Below are 17,324 nucleotides of genomic sequence, written 5' to 3' on the forward strand. Positions count from 1 at the left end.
GTTGGGTGTCACCCAGCCCGCAGCTCTACAGATGTCTGTTAGAGGGGCGCCGCGTGCGCGCGCTCGAGAGGATGCGAAGCTCCGAGTGGAGTGCGCACGCGCTCTCGGGGGACGCGGCTCATCTCGGCTCTGATAGTGAAAGAAGGCATCCACAATCTAGTGGGAACTTATTTCGGTACGGCACTTCCCTGCTGCCGACCGCTATAACAGACGAAGAGCTGCTCAGATGATCTAAACTCTGAGTGCGGTCCGGATAATACGCAAAACGCGAACTGGACAATAAGAAGGGCTGGGTCTGCCTCCTCCGAGGGCAGCGCTTGCAGGCTCACTACCTCGTATTAAAACGGAGTGGTAGGAACCTTGGGCACATATCGCGGGCGGGGTCTCAGGACGTGAGAGAAGCCAGCCCAATTACAGGCACGAGTCACTGACCGAAAAATGCCTCCGGGTCCCCGACCCTCTAATCGATATCAACGCGACCAGCAGAGCTGTCTTCAGGGACAGAAAGATACTGAGTCGAGGATCGAAGGGATCTGACGCGGCTTGTGTAGCGAGGGCGAGATCCTAAGAGGGCATGAGAGGGGGCGGGGTGGATTAATTCGCTTAACGCCCCTGAGGAACCGGATGATGAGGTTATGCGATCCCACGGTGCTGCCAGCCACCGCGTTATGAGAGCGGAGATGGCAGCCACGTAACCTTGAGTGTGGAGGGCGACAGCCTGCTCTCCAACTTCTCTCGGCGTAAAGAAAGCACAACGCTGATCTGGCAAATTACGGGGGTCTTCTCAGCGAGAGACACACCATTCAGTGAATAGACTCCACGTCAGGGCATAGGCGCGCTCGGGGAGGGGGCTCTAGCCCGAGTGACGGTATTAGCCACCGCAATCGGAGGTTACCTAAGTCTTCCTCGCGTCTAAAAATCTCTTCAAAGATCGGCGAGGGTGCCAGGTGGTGCCCTGTCCCTGAGAGAGTAGGTGCTCTCTCGAAGGGACTGCCAGGGGAGGGCTATCGCGAGGGAGAGCTCTGACATCCAGGTCCGGTTGAGCCAGAGGGGCGCAACCAGCAACCTGTTCCTCGTCCTCCCTGACCTTGCACAGTAACTGCGCGAGCAGGCTCACTGGGGGAAACGCGTATTTGCGCGTGCCCCGAGGCCAGCTGTAAGCCAGTGCATCCGTGCCGAGAGCACTCGGTCAGGGAAAGAACAACTGGCAATGAGCGATCTCGGGGGAAGCAACAGATCGATCTGGGCTTCCCCGAATCGCGCCCATATCAGCTGAACAGACTCGGGGTGGAGTCTCCATTCTCCAGGACGTAAGGCTGCCGTGAGAGCGCATCGGCTGCATGGTTGAGCTTGCCTGAATATGAATGGCGTGCAGCGATTTCAGCCGCGGATGACTCCAGAGGAGCAGACGGCGGGCAAGCTGAGACATGCGGCGAGAGCGCATACCCCCTATACGGCTGATATACGCCACCGCCGCCGTACTGTCCATCCTGACCAGCACGTGTTGCCGCTCCAGCACCGGAAAAAAACGGTGGAGAGCGAGGAACACTGCCAACAGCTCCAGGCGATATGCCAATGCAACTGGGTACCTTTCCACAGGTCCGCAGCCGCATGCCCGCAACGCACAGCCCCCCAGCCCGTGTTGGAAGTGTCTGCTGAAACGACAACAAGACTGGACGCCTGTTCTAGAGACACCCAGGCCTGTAGGAACGAGGGGTCGCTCCAAGGGCTGAGGGCGCGGCGACACAGCGCAGTAACAGAGACTCGGTGTGCGCGCGCGTGCCATGCGCGTCTGGGGACTCGATCGTGAAGCCAGTGCTGAAGTGGTCTCATATAGAATAATCCGAGCGGCATGAAGCGGCTGCGGATGCCATATGCCCCAGGAGCCTCTGAAATAGTTTCAGTGGGACCACTATTTTACTGTCGAGCTCTCTCAGACAGTACAGCATCAGCTGAGCGCGCTCTCCGGAGAGGCGCGCTGCCATGGTGACCGAGTCCAGCTCCAGCCCGAGAGAAGAGATCCTCTGCACGGGGGCAAGTTTGCTCTTTTCTCGGTTGACCTGAAACCCCCCAGGTGGAAGTGCCAGAGCACTTTGTCTCTGTGCATAATCAACTGCTCCGAGAGAGGCAAAAATCAGCCAGTCGTAAAGAAATTGAGTATGCAGATGCCCGCGAGCCGAAGGGGCGCTGAGGCACCCTCCGCGGGCTTGGTGAGGACCCGCGGAGACAGAGAGAGCCCGAAGGGGAGGGCTTTGTATTGCCAAGCTCGACCTTCAAACGCAAACCGCAGAAACTGTCGGTGGCGAGGAAGAGTAGAGACATGGAAATACGCGTCCATCAGGTCTAATGCTGCAGACCAACCCAGAGGACGAACGCACCGGAGGATGCGCTTCTGCGTGAGCATTCTGAACGGCAGCTTGTGCAGGCAGCGGTTCAAAACGCGCAGATCTAGGATTGGCCGTGACCCACCGCTCTTTTTGGGCACGATGAAGCGTGGGCTGTAAAACCCGCTCTCCATCTCGGCTGGAGGGAGCGGCTCGATTGCATCCTTCGCCAGGAGGACAGCAATCTCCTCTCGCAAGACAGGGGCGGACAGGGGGCTGACCCTGGTGAATACACACCCGTGACTTGGGGGGCCGTTTCGCGAACTGAATCGCATAGCCGAGTCTGATTGTGCGTATGAGCCACCGCGAAGAGCTGGCCCGCGCTAACCAGGCAGGCAGAGCTCTCGCTAATGGACTCATCGCTACAATCGCTGACGTACCAGCAGTGGGGCAGCGCGGAGTGGGTGTGCTGATCCGGGAAGCTCGCGGGTCCCACGGAAAAGCTGGAGGTGAGATATTTGCTCTCACTCCAAACCCGAGCTCCGGAGGGGAGGCTCGAGGGGTGGGAGAAAGGAGACTGTCCTCCCAGCGCTCGTGAGCCACTGGCGAAACGCACCGAATCTGCAAGCTAGAAAGCATAGCGTCCCAGACTGGCAGATTTCGGGCTGTCACATCTGGGGAAGTGAAAAGTGCCCTTTCATAATGTTTTCATGGCAGTAAAAAGTGCCGTTGGAAATGGGGCCCCGCCCTCCAGCGGGGAAAGAGCAAGTTCCCTCTTCTCCAGATGGCCTGTCCCAGGGGCGCTTCGCGGTCCGTTGCCGGACTTAGCGGCGTTCTGGGCAGGGGGGCTGCCTGCTTCCGAGGTGCCCGACGCGCGCGCTTCGCCGGAGGCGTGTGCGGGGGCGGAGCAGCTCTCGTAGGCGGGCGCCTTCGGCGAGGAGCAGGTATGAATGGCACGGCGGGCGGAGCGGGCTACGGACCGCCGATAAGACATCACCCACCAACTGCTCTCTCACCGCCTTGAATTCCTGGGTGAATTCACAGACAGTGTCGCCGAACCTGGCTGGGGATATGGGGAAGTCAAGAAAGCGGACTTTGTCGACTTTGCGCATATCAGCCAGGGGTGGCGCTCCTGGACCACTAATGTGGACATCATCCTCCCCAACGCACACGCAGCGGACTCAGTAGTCCGAAGAGCTAAGTCGGCGGTGGTGCGAAGCTCGTAAGCCTGGGTTGGACCCACCCTCGTGCAGCTCGGCCAGCGCCTGCGCTTGGTAGCGCTGGTAGGTGGTTATCGCATGCAAGGCGGAAGCAGCCTGGCCCGCAGCTATGTAAGCTCTAGCTCCGAGGGAGGTAGATAACTTACAGGCTTTGGATGGGAGACGAGGCGGACCCCGCCAAGAAGAGGCGCCGCGCGGATTTACCGCCATCGCGCACTCAACCTGAGGAATCGCCACATACCCCCTGGCTGTTTCACCGTCAAGAGTGGTTAGGGTGGAGGAACACGCAGCACGAGCAGAAAAAAGTGCTTTACAAGACCGCGTGAGCCTACTGTGCACCTCCGGGAAGAAGGGAACGCCCCTCTAGTCGGTCCGGCCGCGGAGCTGGGGGATAAACCATCTCCAACCCACGGCCGAAGCAGCCCGGGAAAGCACGGCTAACATGTCCGTTTCAGGATCCGTAGTGACAGCGCTCACCAGCCCGAAGGGGGCGAGCGGGTCTGGATCATCATCGGACAATGAAAGCCCACCCTCCGATGCCGCGGTGGACATCTGGTCTCCGGTGTCATCGGGCGTAAGGGCTACCATCTGTTAGACGGATCGCTTCCCCCGCCCGAAGCTTGGATAGAGCGCTTAGAGGAGCGGGAGGTCCGCGGGCCCGTGGGCGACGGATTATCTCTCGCTGAAACCCTCAGATCTGCCCGAGTGCCCGCTGCAGAGCAGGGGACAACTGGGGTGGTTCACCCTTTTGCAAAGGCTAACCGCGATCTTGCGCAACAGTCATGGCATCGCAATGACGACATGAACTGCCTGCGAGCAGCGCATTAACATGCTGGACCCCCAGACATGCAACGCAGTGCCCGCGCCCATCATCCGAGGACAGGAAACCACCGCATCCAGAAACGCACAGTCGGAGCGCCGTCCTGATAAGGACGTGCTGCACGACTGTGTTGCTCTTTCTGTGAAGTTGCAACTTTATACGCACCGCTCTGGAGGACCGGACCCAAAGAACGCCAGGCAAGAGAGAAACCCAGCTCGACCGTCTGCCACTGCGTGTACACACTCTGGACCGGGAGAATGCTCTCGTTCGCTCAGAATCGCTGGTCACAGCAGGAGGAACCCTCATCGACTCGATCAGAAAGTCTCTGAAGCGAAAAGGATAGCGTCTGCTGGCGCCAGGTGAGCTTATATACTCAGTTGATTGCTTATGCCGCTCACCTGCGCAGGCTTGCGCTGCCAATTTATTCTTAATTGGCCCGTTCAATACTCTTTCAGACGAGTAGCTTCTGAACCGAACCTCCCCAATGCGTGGATTTTACAATCAAATCCACTTATAGTGCTGAAGTTCCCCCCGAAGGGGAACTAAACATTTGCGATCAATTTACCAGTGGAAAATCTTCTCTCGCTCTGCACGTTTCCTACTGCTGGTTCTGTGTGTGCGCGATCTGTCACTCATACAGAAATTCTCACATGTTCTGCACACCCACTGAGACGCGCCTTTTCCGCCAAAATGCATCTGACTGTAGTTTCTGAATCTCCTAAAATGTCCAGAATTCAGGTTTTACATTCGCATTCTAAAGTTGCCGTTATTTGTACGCGTTTTTGCATTACCATTTCGCAGCGGATTGTGCGCGCACAGCCACGAGAGAAACATTTAACGACTAATCATTTAATAAACACTCAGATAAACTTTATATTTGAAAAGAACAAAATGACATCTATAATGGCTGCAAAATGTTTTTACACCATCAGAAATGGTTGATCAACTAATTTGCCTTATTTAAATAATCAACACTTTTTTATTCTAGTAATACTTCTAAATATCTGTAATTTATTTCTCATTTGCTGCATATTTTATTAATTTAATGATGCTAATATATTACATACTTTATACATATCTAAAATGTTTTACCAATACTGTAAATGTCATTGGAATATAGCAACTTTAGAGAGACAGAGAGAGAGAGAGAGAATAGCTGTCAGTGAGTGCACATGTCTCCTAAATACTATAAAAGTAAGAGAAAGTGGATTTCTATTATATCAACAGCCTTTTAAAATAACTATCCAATTGAATACAAAAAAGGTGTATAACAGTGTCATTGTAAATAAAAATCAAGTTAAAAATCACATTTTTTGTTTGTTGCATGTAGTTCACCATTTATGTGCTGTGGGAAAAAGGTGTTTTTTAATCAGGCTACCACTGCAAGTATATTTCAGAGTTGTGGGAAGCATTGCACACTGAGGCGATCTCACGAGGAAATGTAACTATTTTACATTTTATCATTTTAGTGGCTATTTTGTACAAGTTCAGTCGTATGAAAATGTACCATTTATACGAATTCAGTCGTACCAAAATGTACCACCCCTTGGGGTCCGGCCCACTTGAGAACAGGTTTTACTCCATGCGGCCCCTGCCCTAAAATGAGTTTGACACTCCTGGTGTAAGGTCTTATATAGACAGGAGTGTGGCTTTCCTAATCAAATCCAATCAATATAATCAAACACAGCTGGACTCAAATTAAGGTGTAGAACCATCTCAAGGATGATCAGAAAAAATGGACAGCACCTGAGCTAAATATATGAGTGTCACACTCACAGCAAAGAGTCTGAATACTTAGAAGAACCATGTGAGATCCAGTCCTAAGGCTGCCCTAAATAGAGAAATGGACATGAGCTGTGTGTTAATCAATCTGTCACTGGTGAAGTGTTTGTGGGTGCCACTAAAACAAAACTTGTTTACCTTCATTCCTTTCTCTCCACGATCACCCTGAGGATATAAAAAGATGTACAATGAAGAAAAAAAATAAAATAAAACAAAACCCCAATCTAGTGGCTAATTAGGACACAGCGTGAAGAAAATGAATGTAATATTAACCATTCAAATTGAATAGACCCTCCATGCTAAAAATATAATTAACACCCTACACCTTGGCTACAATATTTACTTGATTGACTGTATTTTCAGAGCAGCTTGCCTCCAAAATGAAAATTCTACCATCATTTATTCACCTTTGCTTGTTCTAAACATCTATGATTTTGTTTCTTTTGTTGAACACAAAATATATTTTGAAAATGTTGGTATCCAAAAAACCTATTGTCCCTACTGACTTCCATAGAAGGAAATTAATAGTAGAGAACCCCCTAAAAAATGGTACCTTCTCTCCACGAGTTCCATCTGTGCTGGAGGAAGTCGCCCAGTCATGTTTTGGCCCGGTGAGTTTCCATTTTTCTTCTCCCACACCTTTGCTCACTCCTTTAGCACCAGAAAAACCTGGTGAAAACAGTATCAAAATCAAATCAAATCACTTTTATTGTCACATAAGATGAGTGAAAAGCTTAGGTGCTGGCTCCAGACAAGTGCAAAATATAACAACAGTGCAAAAACAGACAGTGCAAAGTACAACATACAATAACATACTCCCAAAGTACTAAAAGACTTATCCTGGAAATCCAGATGAAAGTTCTGAAAGTTCTAAAACACTTTGAAACCTATAGACATTAATTAATTCATTCATTTACCAATAGTCAAAGACAAAAAGAGTTTGCAAGCACAAATAAATATAGTAATTTATTCTAAAATATTTACAAAAGACATTTACAAAAATGTCTTCCAGTTCAACATTAGTTTACAAATCAAAAAAACTTGAAGGCATATTTAGCACAAAAATAAAGTAAGCATTATTTTTAAAAAACCTTTTTTATCCCTACAAAATACTAAATGAAATAATGACAGTAGTATCTATAATGTTCTGTATGTAGCGTTATGCTCTTTTAACTTTTATCAATTAGATATATAATGTGAACATACAAAAAAAAAAGCTATAAAAATAAATGATTAAATTGCAATACATTACAATAATTAAAACTGCAATAATAAAAACATAATAAACATGAATATGTTGTTCAAAATGTTGGGTACAGTAAAATAGTGCTAATTGTTTAAAGAGCATTCTTTTTTTCAGAAAAGCTGCATTAATGATTTATTTGCTAAAAATAAAAGCAAAGTCCCAAAATTCAGGACTTTTTTGCAACCATTTCACCAATCTTCACTTGCATTGTGATGATTTAAATAAATTAAGTGAAATTAAATAAAGTGAAATAAAATAAATGATAAAATAAAACCTTAATAAGTAATCTGAATCATTATAATAAATGATTCAACTCTTCTCCACAAGATGGCATCACAGCATTTGCTTTACATATAGTTGCTATTGAGATATTTGTGCCTGTATGCCTTTCAGCATCATATTTTTGAGCTTGCTAATGCTGGCCACATTTACTTTTTTAATACATTCATTTTTATTTTCATATTCGCTTTAAATTTAAATAAAATTTAAAATGTATGTGACAGAGCCCAGGCTAACACAAGCTTCTCATTTAAGCATCAACCAACAGTAAAGACCATTGAACTACTTAACTTACAAATAATTAATACATTAGCTTGAATAAATCCCAGTTTGCCTTCTTGTCTTCCATTAATAAAAATAAGAAAAATGCCATAGTATAGATACTTTCACAGACCTGTCGCACTTTGTTGGGCACCTATGTCCAACTTGTTTGGAACAACTTGTGGAGGCAGGGGCTGTACAGAAAACTCCCAATTAGAACACACTACAATTACAATCGTTATCTGCTGACAAATGTTTAGGATATATCCTGTAACTGATATAAGATGTTCATTACATCTACATCCATCACAGTATTAAAAACCAAGAGTTCACAATATTTTAAAGGATGTTATTCGAATAGTTTTAGCTTTTTTATGCACTATACGCAAGCATGTTTAATGTAAAATATCGTACTCAGGACAGAAACGTAAAAAAAAATACAAACTGTACTGGGGCAGTGCCTTAAAATTACACGTTTAAAAAGTGTCATTTTAAAAAAGTCACTTATGTTTAGTATTACACTGCCTATCAAAAGTCTTGTCGTCAATCCCAGTTGTAAAAGCGACAGATAATGACTTGACTTCTAGTTGATCATTTGGAAAAGTGGCAGAAGGTAGATTTTCTTGTGATGAATAATCTGTTGAACTGCACCCTAATCATCACAAAAACTGCAGAAGACCTTTTGGAACCCACATGTACCCAAGATTCTCGCAGAAGAAGCTTATGCGAGTTATACACAATATTAATTCATTTTATTTTCCACTGCACCATGACTTTAAATTCTATATTGTATATTATTTCTGTTAATTGAGAAGACTTTTGTTTAAGCAAATTCAGACCTTACAGTCCTAATTAAATAATTACAAATCAAGGCATGATCATATTTTATTTTGGTTAAATAAGCTGGTTAAATAATCTCTTTGCCTTTCATATAAGCCACTTCTGATACCAAATAATCAACTAGAAGTCAAGCTAATATTTGTTGTTCCTAAAACTTTGATAAGCGACAAGACTTTTGTCAGGTGTATGTACAATGCAAAAGATATCACAACACTGCTGCAACATTGTACCTTTAATTCTTAGAGTGCACTCAGATAGGATTCATGCCTGTTTTAAATCGTGCTGCACAATTATATTTGTGAACACAAAATTGCACATCTTTTATTACAAATTTTGCCTTTCTGGCAAACCCAGATTGGACTTCTACATTTTTGTAAAGAATAAAAAAAGGAATTTGGCGTTTTTTTAAATAAAAATAACGGCTTTTGTGTCTTAATATTTTAAACATTCACCAAATGTTTAGAACAATATTTAATGGATGGGTTGCATTGGTGTTTTTGTCAAATACATGCAATAACTGATGTCCAAAATACTTACTAAATTATATTGTATATTCATTCTGTCCTCGATTCCACTTCCATTGTCTCCGGAATCCTACAAATAATGACAAATAATTTGTTTGATAATTTGAGATTTGTGAGGGGTGTACTTATATAGACCATTTCAATGTGGTAATGTCATTGGCCCATAAACATTTTCTGCTTGTTATAAAACTGTTTCATAACTGTAGCAAAAGCCTAAAATGATAAAAAAACATATATAATATTATTTAAAACAGCTATCATAGCATTATTTATCAATGTGTGATTTTTTTTTTTGGATTCTCGGAAGCTATAGAAATTAAAAGTGTAAAACAGGAAATATGTTGGGACCATTGTTTTTGTTTACATCCCTTAAAATGGTCTATATGCTGAGCACTGCACACTGTAAGAAAATACTTTCTCCTAATTTGTGATTCATGTGCGCTTTTTTCTGTTTGTGCTTTCAGACTGTATATTGGAACATTGGATATTGGATTTCTGCTTTGACAACTTTTGAAACTTTTGAACATTTAATAAGGTAAGTTAAACTGATTTTAATAGTTTGTAATAATTTAGATTTATTTATACATTGTGTGGCTTAAACAGTATATTGCTTCAAACAACCAACACTACTTTTTAAAACTGCAGAGTTAAATTTTAAACATCAAAAGTAGATTCAAAAAGCATACAGTTAAGGTCAGAATTATTAGCCCTTCCTTGATTTTTTTTTTCTTCTTTTAAAAAAAAAAATCCTAAATGATGTTTAACGGAGCAAAGAGATTTTCACAGTATGTCTGATAATATTTTTTCTTCTGGAGAAAGTCTTATTTGTTCTATTTTGGCTAGAATAAAAGCAGTTTTAAGCAATATTTTTTTCGATAGTTTACAGAACAAACCACTGTTATACAATAACTTGAATAAATTACCCTAACCTGCCTAGTTAACCTAATTAGTTAAGCCATTAAATGTCACTTAAAAGCTGTATAGAAGTGTCTTTAAAATATCTAGTCAAATATCCTTTACTGTCATCATGGCAAAAAAAAAAAAAAAAAAAATCAGTTATTAGAAATGAGTCATTAAAACGATTATGATTAAAAATGTGCTGAAATGTGTTTCTCTCCGTTAAACAGAAATTGGGGAAAAAATAAACGAGGGTAATAATTCAGTGGTGCTAATAATTCTGACTTCGACTGTTTTTGGAAAAAAAAAATTAAATCAGAGATATTTTACAGACTAAATCTTGTGAACTTATTCTACTGACTTATTCTACTTGGTTTATATGCTGCTTACTTCATAGTCGTCATCGTCAGAATCGTCACAGTGATGCTCTGCAACCTGAGGCTTTCCGACCATCCTTAACTCTGAGATCATACCCTAAAATGACAGGTTGAAATGGGCACACACATAGACAGAGAGAGACAACATCATTCACCATTAGTCAGATATTATTAGCTGAATATAAATGTCTTTTCAGATAATATGCAGCAGGACACATTAAGGCAGACTGAAAAAAATAATTCTAGTTACAAATATTCACCGAATTTATTTTTAAAAAAGGCACATTTGTCTTTTTCACATCCATTTTGTGCTATAAACATACTTCACATACTATATACTTCACATAGTTAAGTACCAGTCTCTATGTTTTTGACAAATTATGTAGATGTTATGCCTGTGAGCAGCTTGATTCTGAACAGTTTGCTGTTTTGTGTTTGACATGCATTACGCTGTTTGTTAAAGTGTGTCTTCTCTGGCTATTTATGCATTCAGTTTACTTGATTCCTAATTTGCCTTACGTGCACATTAAGAAAATTATGTTTTATTTTATGACAGTTGTTTGAAAGTTTATTCACATCACTACAGCCTAATCTGAATAGTTTACTGTCCAGAGGTCGGAAGGGAGGAATGGTGCAGGGGTCAAAAAAGCTATTTTGTTATTTTGTACCAAAAGACAAACAGACAGTTCTAAAACAACATACAACATTTTGTATATTAAAAAAATAGGATATAACATAACACTTAACATACTTGAAATTTGTTTGGATCATCCACTCCACTTTGTCCAACGAAGATCTTGGAGTTTGTCTCAAGTTCCAAGTAATCAGGTGAGCGTTGCAACGTTGCTACCTTAGGCTCAGAATCACAGTCCTCATAGAAAAACACCTGGTCTAGATTGATAGCCAGAGAGAAGCGGCTCCACTCTTCAGGCCGGTGTGCCACTTCAAAGCTGGCCACCTCTTGAGATTTTTCTGCATCAGGCTCTGTGTAATAAAATATAACTTTCCTATTGCCATCCTTAACCGCAGAGAGCTTTACCCCCACATACATTATATTTTGATTGGAGTCAGTGATGGAGAAAATGACCCCAGCATCTTCAGAGGTGGGCTTCAAGTGAAAGACCAGAGAGAAGTCTCGGTAGAGGGGCGAGGGAAGGTGTGTGAGTGCCAACTGCTCCATGTTGGTGTTGTTTGTGAAGAGGTAATATGCTTTTCCATTTGGGCCCTGACCCCGAGTGATATTTTCAGGAGGAAGGTTCCCAATAAGTTGCAGCAGGGACACGCCTCTCTCTTCTATGGTACAAAGAATATTGTGAATCAGCACAGCGATTTAGAACAAAGATACACAAGCTTCTAAAGAAAATAATGCGCCATATAGTTTATGAATGTTTAAAATTCAAATAATTAAAAAAATACTTTTTTTTTGTCTTCTCATAAAACACTATACAGTGCTCAGCATAATTAAGTATACCCCATTTGGAAATTGAATATTTGTATCCATTTCTCAGAGAATATAGGCAATTTATTTTGGTGCATTTAAACAGAACAGATTTATTAAACAGATATACTTATTAAAATAATATTTTAGTCACCAAACATTTATTATAATGATAACACAATTAAATTCAAGCAAAATATTGAATATTAAAATTTTTATTTTGCTTTTCTTAATTTTTTTATTTTTTTATTTTTTTTTTTTATTTTTTTAAATTTTTAAAAATTATATTTCATATTTTTCTATAAAATTTACATTTGGGTTAACTAGTTTTTGGACTGCTATCATACATTATTTTGTTAGATAAGCTCTAGATTTGGCCGCAGTTCTGACTAATCTAATGTATATGCACAAATGTAATATTGTACAGCTTCCTATTAAACATATATATTTAAAAGATAGATTTGTGAGGGGTGTAATAATTTATGCTGAGCACTGTATTTAAGTCGATGTACTTTAGTACTATGCACTATAGTAAGCCTATGATAAAATTTAAGATTTTAGATCTGTTGGTACATATCTTAAGCTTTTTTTGTCCATTTTTTTAGACCATTAAACAGAAAAGAGTAGCTTTTCAGGGGCATGTGTGATATTGTTGACCATGGACAATGCACAGGATGTAAAATATATCCAAACACCGCAGTCTGTTATCCTAGGGTGTCAAATCCTCCTTCTGAAGGGAGCTTCTACACTTCTTAGGTTCATCTTTATTTAGTTTGAGAACTGAATTTGGACACCTTTGCAATTATGACAAAGGCTTGCTTCATCTTTAGTTTGGCTTTGTTTTTCTTCCACATTTTACAGCATTTAAAAACAATCTTGGTGAGGCAGTGGCGCAGTAGGTAGTGCTGCCGCCCCACAGCAAGAAGGTCGCTGTGTCGCTGGTTCGAACCTCGACTCAGTTGACGTTTCTGTGTGGAGTTTGCATGTTCTCCCTGCCTTCGCGTGGGTTTCCTCCGGGTGCTCCGGTTTCCCCCACAGTCCAAAGACATGCGGTACAGGTGAATTGGGTAGGCTAAATTGTCCGTCGTGTATGGGTGTGTGTGTGAATGTGTGTGTGGATGTTTCCCAGAGATGGGTTGCAGCTGGAAGGGCATCTGCTGTGTAAAAACTTGCTGGATAAGTTGGCGGTTCATTACGCTGTGACGACCCTGGATTAATAAAGGGAGTAAGCCGACAAGAAAATAAATGAATGAATAAATAAAAACAATCTTTTTCTATCTATGTAAGATATTTTAACCATGATAATGTGAGTTCTGTATATAAAGTTGAAGTCAAAATTATTAGCCCCTTTTTGAATTGTTTTTCTTTTTTAAATGTTTTTAAATTATGTTTAACAGAGCAAGAAAACGTTCACAGTGTCTGATAATATTTTTCTTCTGGACAAAGTCTAATTGGTTTTATTTTGGTTGGAATAAAATCAGTTATTAATTTTTAAAAACCTTTTTAAGGTCAAAATTATTATCCCCTTTAAACTACTTTTTTTCTATAGTCTACAGAACAAACCATCATTAAACAATAACTTGTCTAATTACCCTTACCTGCCATCGTTAACCTAATTAACCTAGATAAGCCTTTAAATGTCGCTTTAAGCTGCATGAAGTGTCTTGAAAAATACTGTATGTGGCAGATTCTTTGTGAGATTTATTTATTTATTTTTTATAAATAAATATTATTGACTGTCATCATGGCAAAATAAATTAAATTAGTTATTAGAAATTAGTTATTAAAACTATTATGTTTAGAAATGTGTTAAAAAAGAAAGTTCTCTTTCACTGTGCAAGATGAAATTTGTTTAAATGAAATATAATACATAATATATAATATTATTATTATTTAACATAACATATTACATCATACAATAAAGGTATAATAATTTAATTGTAGTTATAAAATACAGATAATACAGTTCTGTTATAATATTACATAATTATAGTCTTGTTAGTCCCCAATTATGAGGCCACCAAGAGTGTGTGCTGTTTTGTATAGATGTTCCTGTATATTTCTGTAACTGTTTTGTAAAATAGGTTTTAATATAAAAGTTATGATGAATTATAATTTGTTTGTTATAACTTTCACACACAGCTTTCACAAAGACATTTGTGCATATGAATGATTACAGAACGTATTGTTTGGATTGAGTTTCAAATTTAACTGTTGACAACTAGTACAAAACAAATGTAGCATTTCAATAACAACATATTTGAATTAGAATAATAACATGTCCATTGTTTGTACTTGACACATATTATTTACAAAATAGGAGTAAATGTAAAATCATGAGATCTGTAATCTACCAATAGATGGCAGTAATACACAATTGTAGTATGTGATTCTTAAAATTAAGCTGTGCCGCTTCAGATCATTGCAGGTTCCCTAAATGAAATAATGCTGTTGTCAAACTACTTTACTGGGAAAAAGTAGCTACCAGAACATGCTGATCATAAATAGATTAACTACTGTCAAGCTACTGGAAAATGTATAATAATAAATGTATAAAACAATGTAAAAAACTGTAGCTAATCTAGTATCTAAGCCATCTAAACACTGGTTATATGTAATTTAACACATGCAGTTTTTATTTATTATTGTGTACCTTTAAGTGGAAAGTCTCAATTATTTAGTTATGAGTAAATTTTTCAATTGATTTTAGGATTTTTAAAATAGATGCTTTCATTTTCATGAAATTTTTACTGGTGCTTAAAATAAAATGGGACTTTAGGAAAAAAGGGCCAGTTATTACATAAATCACTGAAATCTGTGTGACATTGCACCTCTTTAGGAAGTCAACTGGTTCAGCCTCATAAATCAACAAGCTACAGCCTCTAGAGACTGATAAAAAAAGTAGTGACTGATGATTGCCATGTCTACAGAACCTAGGGGAAAATTGTGAGGCACTGTGGAATAATACATCACAATGTACATTACAGCAAGTCCTGGGAGAATCGTACTAAATTTAACATGCTGATTATGTGAAATTTAGCTTTCTCATGGTTATGATGGTCTAAAGCAAAACCATTGTCAGGTCACATACATTTAATCTTAACAGTTAAATGTGTGGGACTGACTAAACATTTAGTTCTAGACCACCCTTGTGAAAAAGAACTGCATTTCAGCAGAACTTTAAAAAGAGAATCTGAATTAATTTTGAATTAATTATTACATTTTTGTATTCTCTATTGAAACATACATTTCTAATATTTGAACTTACACTTTTGTGATGATAAAACTCCAATTGGGTATATTCATAAAATGCTGTGTTAACTATAAAGGTGCAGAATGTAAGTTTGAAACCCAGTGGTTGAACTAGGTATTGCACGCCTTCTTTAAAACACAAGTGCAGATTGCCAGATTGACAACACCAAACGGGGGCGAGTCTGACTATCGAGCCTAAAGGCTGATTTAAGTCGTGCTCTAACTAAAAGCAACGGCACGCGATAGAAGAAAAAAATTTTGTCCTATTTTCCTTATTTTTGTGATTCAGCGTGTACATTTAATAATGTTAAAGAGGTTTAATATGTATTAATTAGATTATAAATCTTACCATTTCGTTGGAGTGCAGTGAGTGCACATATATTCTGTGCTTTTGATTGGCTGTATTTAAATTTCTGTTGTGTTGCGTCTGGTGCAAACAGCCAAATTCACTGCAAATTCAATCACTGCAAATCTCGTCACGTAACATGTTGTTAGGACAGGGGGTTACAAAAGCCCCTTTCACACAGTGATACCGATAAATATGCGGAAAATTACCGGAATGACTTTACAGGTAGATCCAAAAAAGTGCTGTTCACACAGGCAAGAATTTTCTGGAATATTTTCGGAAAAGTCCATCCACACATCCATTCCAAAATACAAGTAAATTCTGACATCATTAACCAGAAATGGCCTCTAACGGCTGCGCTTTTGTTAATGATTTCACTTTTATTTAAAGCTTTATTATCATGCAGCTGCTTTGCCCCGAAGACATCCGAAGGCACATTTGCGAACCACAGCTAAATAATTACACATTTGACTACATTACAAAATCTATGGATGAATAAGTATTGTGTAAAACTTAGATGAAAACATAGAGGAACACTTTCGCATGTATATATATATATATATATATATATATATATATATATATATATATATATATATACATGCGAAAGTGTTCCTCTATGTTTTCATCTAAGTCTTACACAATACTGGTGTGCACATGAAGTGCAGGAGTGCTCCGGTGAACTCCAGCGCAAACACACACACACACATATATATATATATATATATATATATATATATATATATATATATATATATATATATATATATATATATATATGTGTGTGTGTGTTTGCGCTGGAGTTCACCGGAGCACTCCTGCACTTCATGTGCACACCAGTCAAGCAACTTAAGCAGAACCGACGTTAAAAAAAAGCGAGTTATCATAAGCGTTTTAACATCTAGCAGCGAAATGTGTTTGGAAACATATTCAAAGGCTTTTATTAAAACATAAACAGCGTCATGAATGCATCTGATTGTTCTGATTGGCTGGAGTAGACATGGACACGCTCTTTCCGGAAATTTTCCCTCTGCGTTCACACAGAGCAGCATTCAGGCAAATAACCAGAACCAAACCTTAAATCTCATACACGAGGACTTAAACAGCTTTTATATTGTCATATAGCACAGGTGTTAACAAGAGCGAGAGCGAGAGAGCGCAATGTCCGCCACGTAACCAATATAAACTAATATAAAATTAGTGCATGGCTACATCACATGCATACATTACACCATGGACATTGCATTAAGATGCCTAAAGGTTTTAAAAAGCTTATATATCAAAAGAAGATGGACAAATGAGAACCTTTCTGTCATAAACTATAGTAAAACAGTTTGTCAAAAGATGCAAACAGATTACATACAGGAATAGAGAAAGGAGCACTCTTTAATTATCAGCTAATAATTAAGTAAGTCAGCGCTCTTTTTTTTTTTCCTGGTCATTGCGCCCTTGCCGTGTGCTGTGTAAATACAGACAATTGGATACAAGTCACTTTTAAAAGATGGTGTAAGCAGGTCAGCAAACAAATCGGATAGGGCCACAAAATTGGAATTGACCATCAAGATCTGCAGTGTAAATGCAGCCTATTTCTGTATCCTGTCATTAGTTTAGCATTACGAATGTCAGCCCTACTAAACATGTTCTTTTATTTTAGTTCTACACCTATACACAGAAAGTGTATGAATGAATGCTCCAAGATCAGGGTCATATTTCAAAAG

General features: G+C 40.3%; 2 protein-coding genes across 5 annotated transcripts in view; one reads left to right on the forward strand and one right to left on the reverse strand.

The window, feature by feature from the left end:
• LOC147843474 (uncharacterized) overlaps positions 1–17,324 on the forward strand; it is a 388,615-nt gene that overhangs the window by 288,210 nt on the left and 83,081 nt on the right. The gene's annotated exons all lie outside the window — the stretch shown is intronic.
• col18a1b (collagen type XVIII alpha 1 chain b) overlaps positions 1–17,324 on the reverse strand; it is a 67,072-nt gene that overhangs the window by 24,882 nt on the left and 24,866 nt on the right. For all 4 annotated transcript variants that reach the window (XR_015493418.1, XR_015493417.1, XM_087256980.1 and 1 more), the window contains 6 exons: positions 11,322–11,863; positions 10,584–10,667; positions 9,310–9,366; positions 8,066–8,126; positions 6,700–6,815; positions 6,285–6,311 (listed from right to left, as the gene is read on the reverse strand). Coding sequence is in view for 2 of the 4 variants with exons in the window: in XM_087256980.1 (XP_087113106.1) it covers positions 6,285–6,311; positions 6,700–6,815; positions 8,066–8,126; positions 9,310–9,366; positions 10,584–10,667; positions 11,322–11,863 (887 nt within the window). In the remaining 2 variants the exon portion in view is untranslated. The remainder of the gene's footprint in view (positions 1–6,284; positions 6,312–6,699; positions 6,816–8,065; positions 8,127–9,309; positions 9,367–10,583; positions 10,668–11,321; positions 11,864–17,324) is intronic.

The sequence above is a fragment of the Danio rerio genome, chromosome 6 (assembly GCF_052040795.2).
Source record: "Danio rerio strain M-AB ecotype USA chromosome 6, GRCz13ab, whole genome shotgun sequence".
Taxonomy (NCBI): domain Eukaryota; kingdom Metazoa; phylum Chordata; class Actinopteri; order Cypriniformes; family Danionidae; genus Danio; species Danio rerio.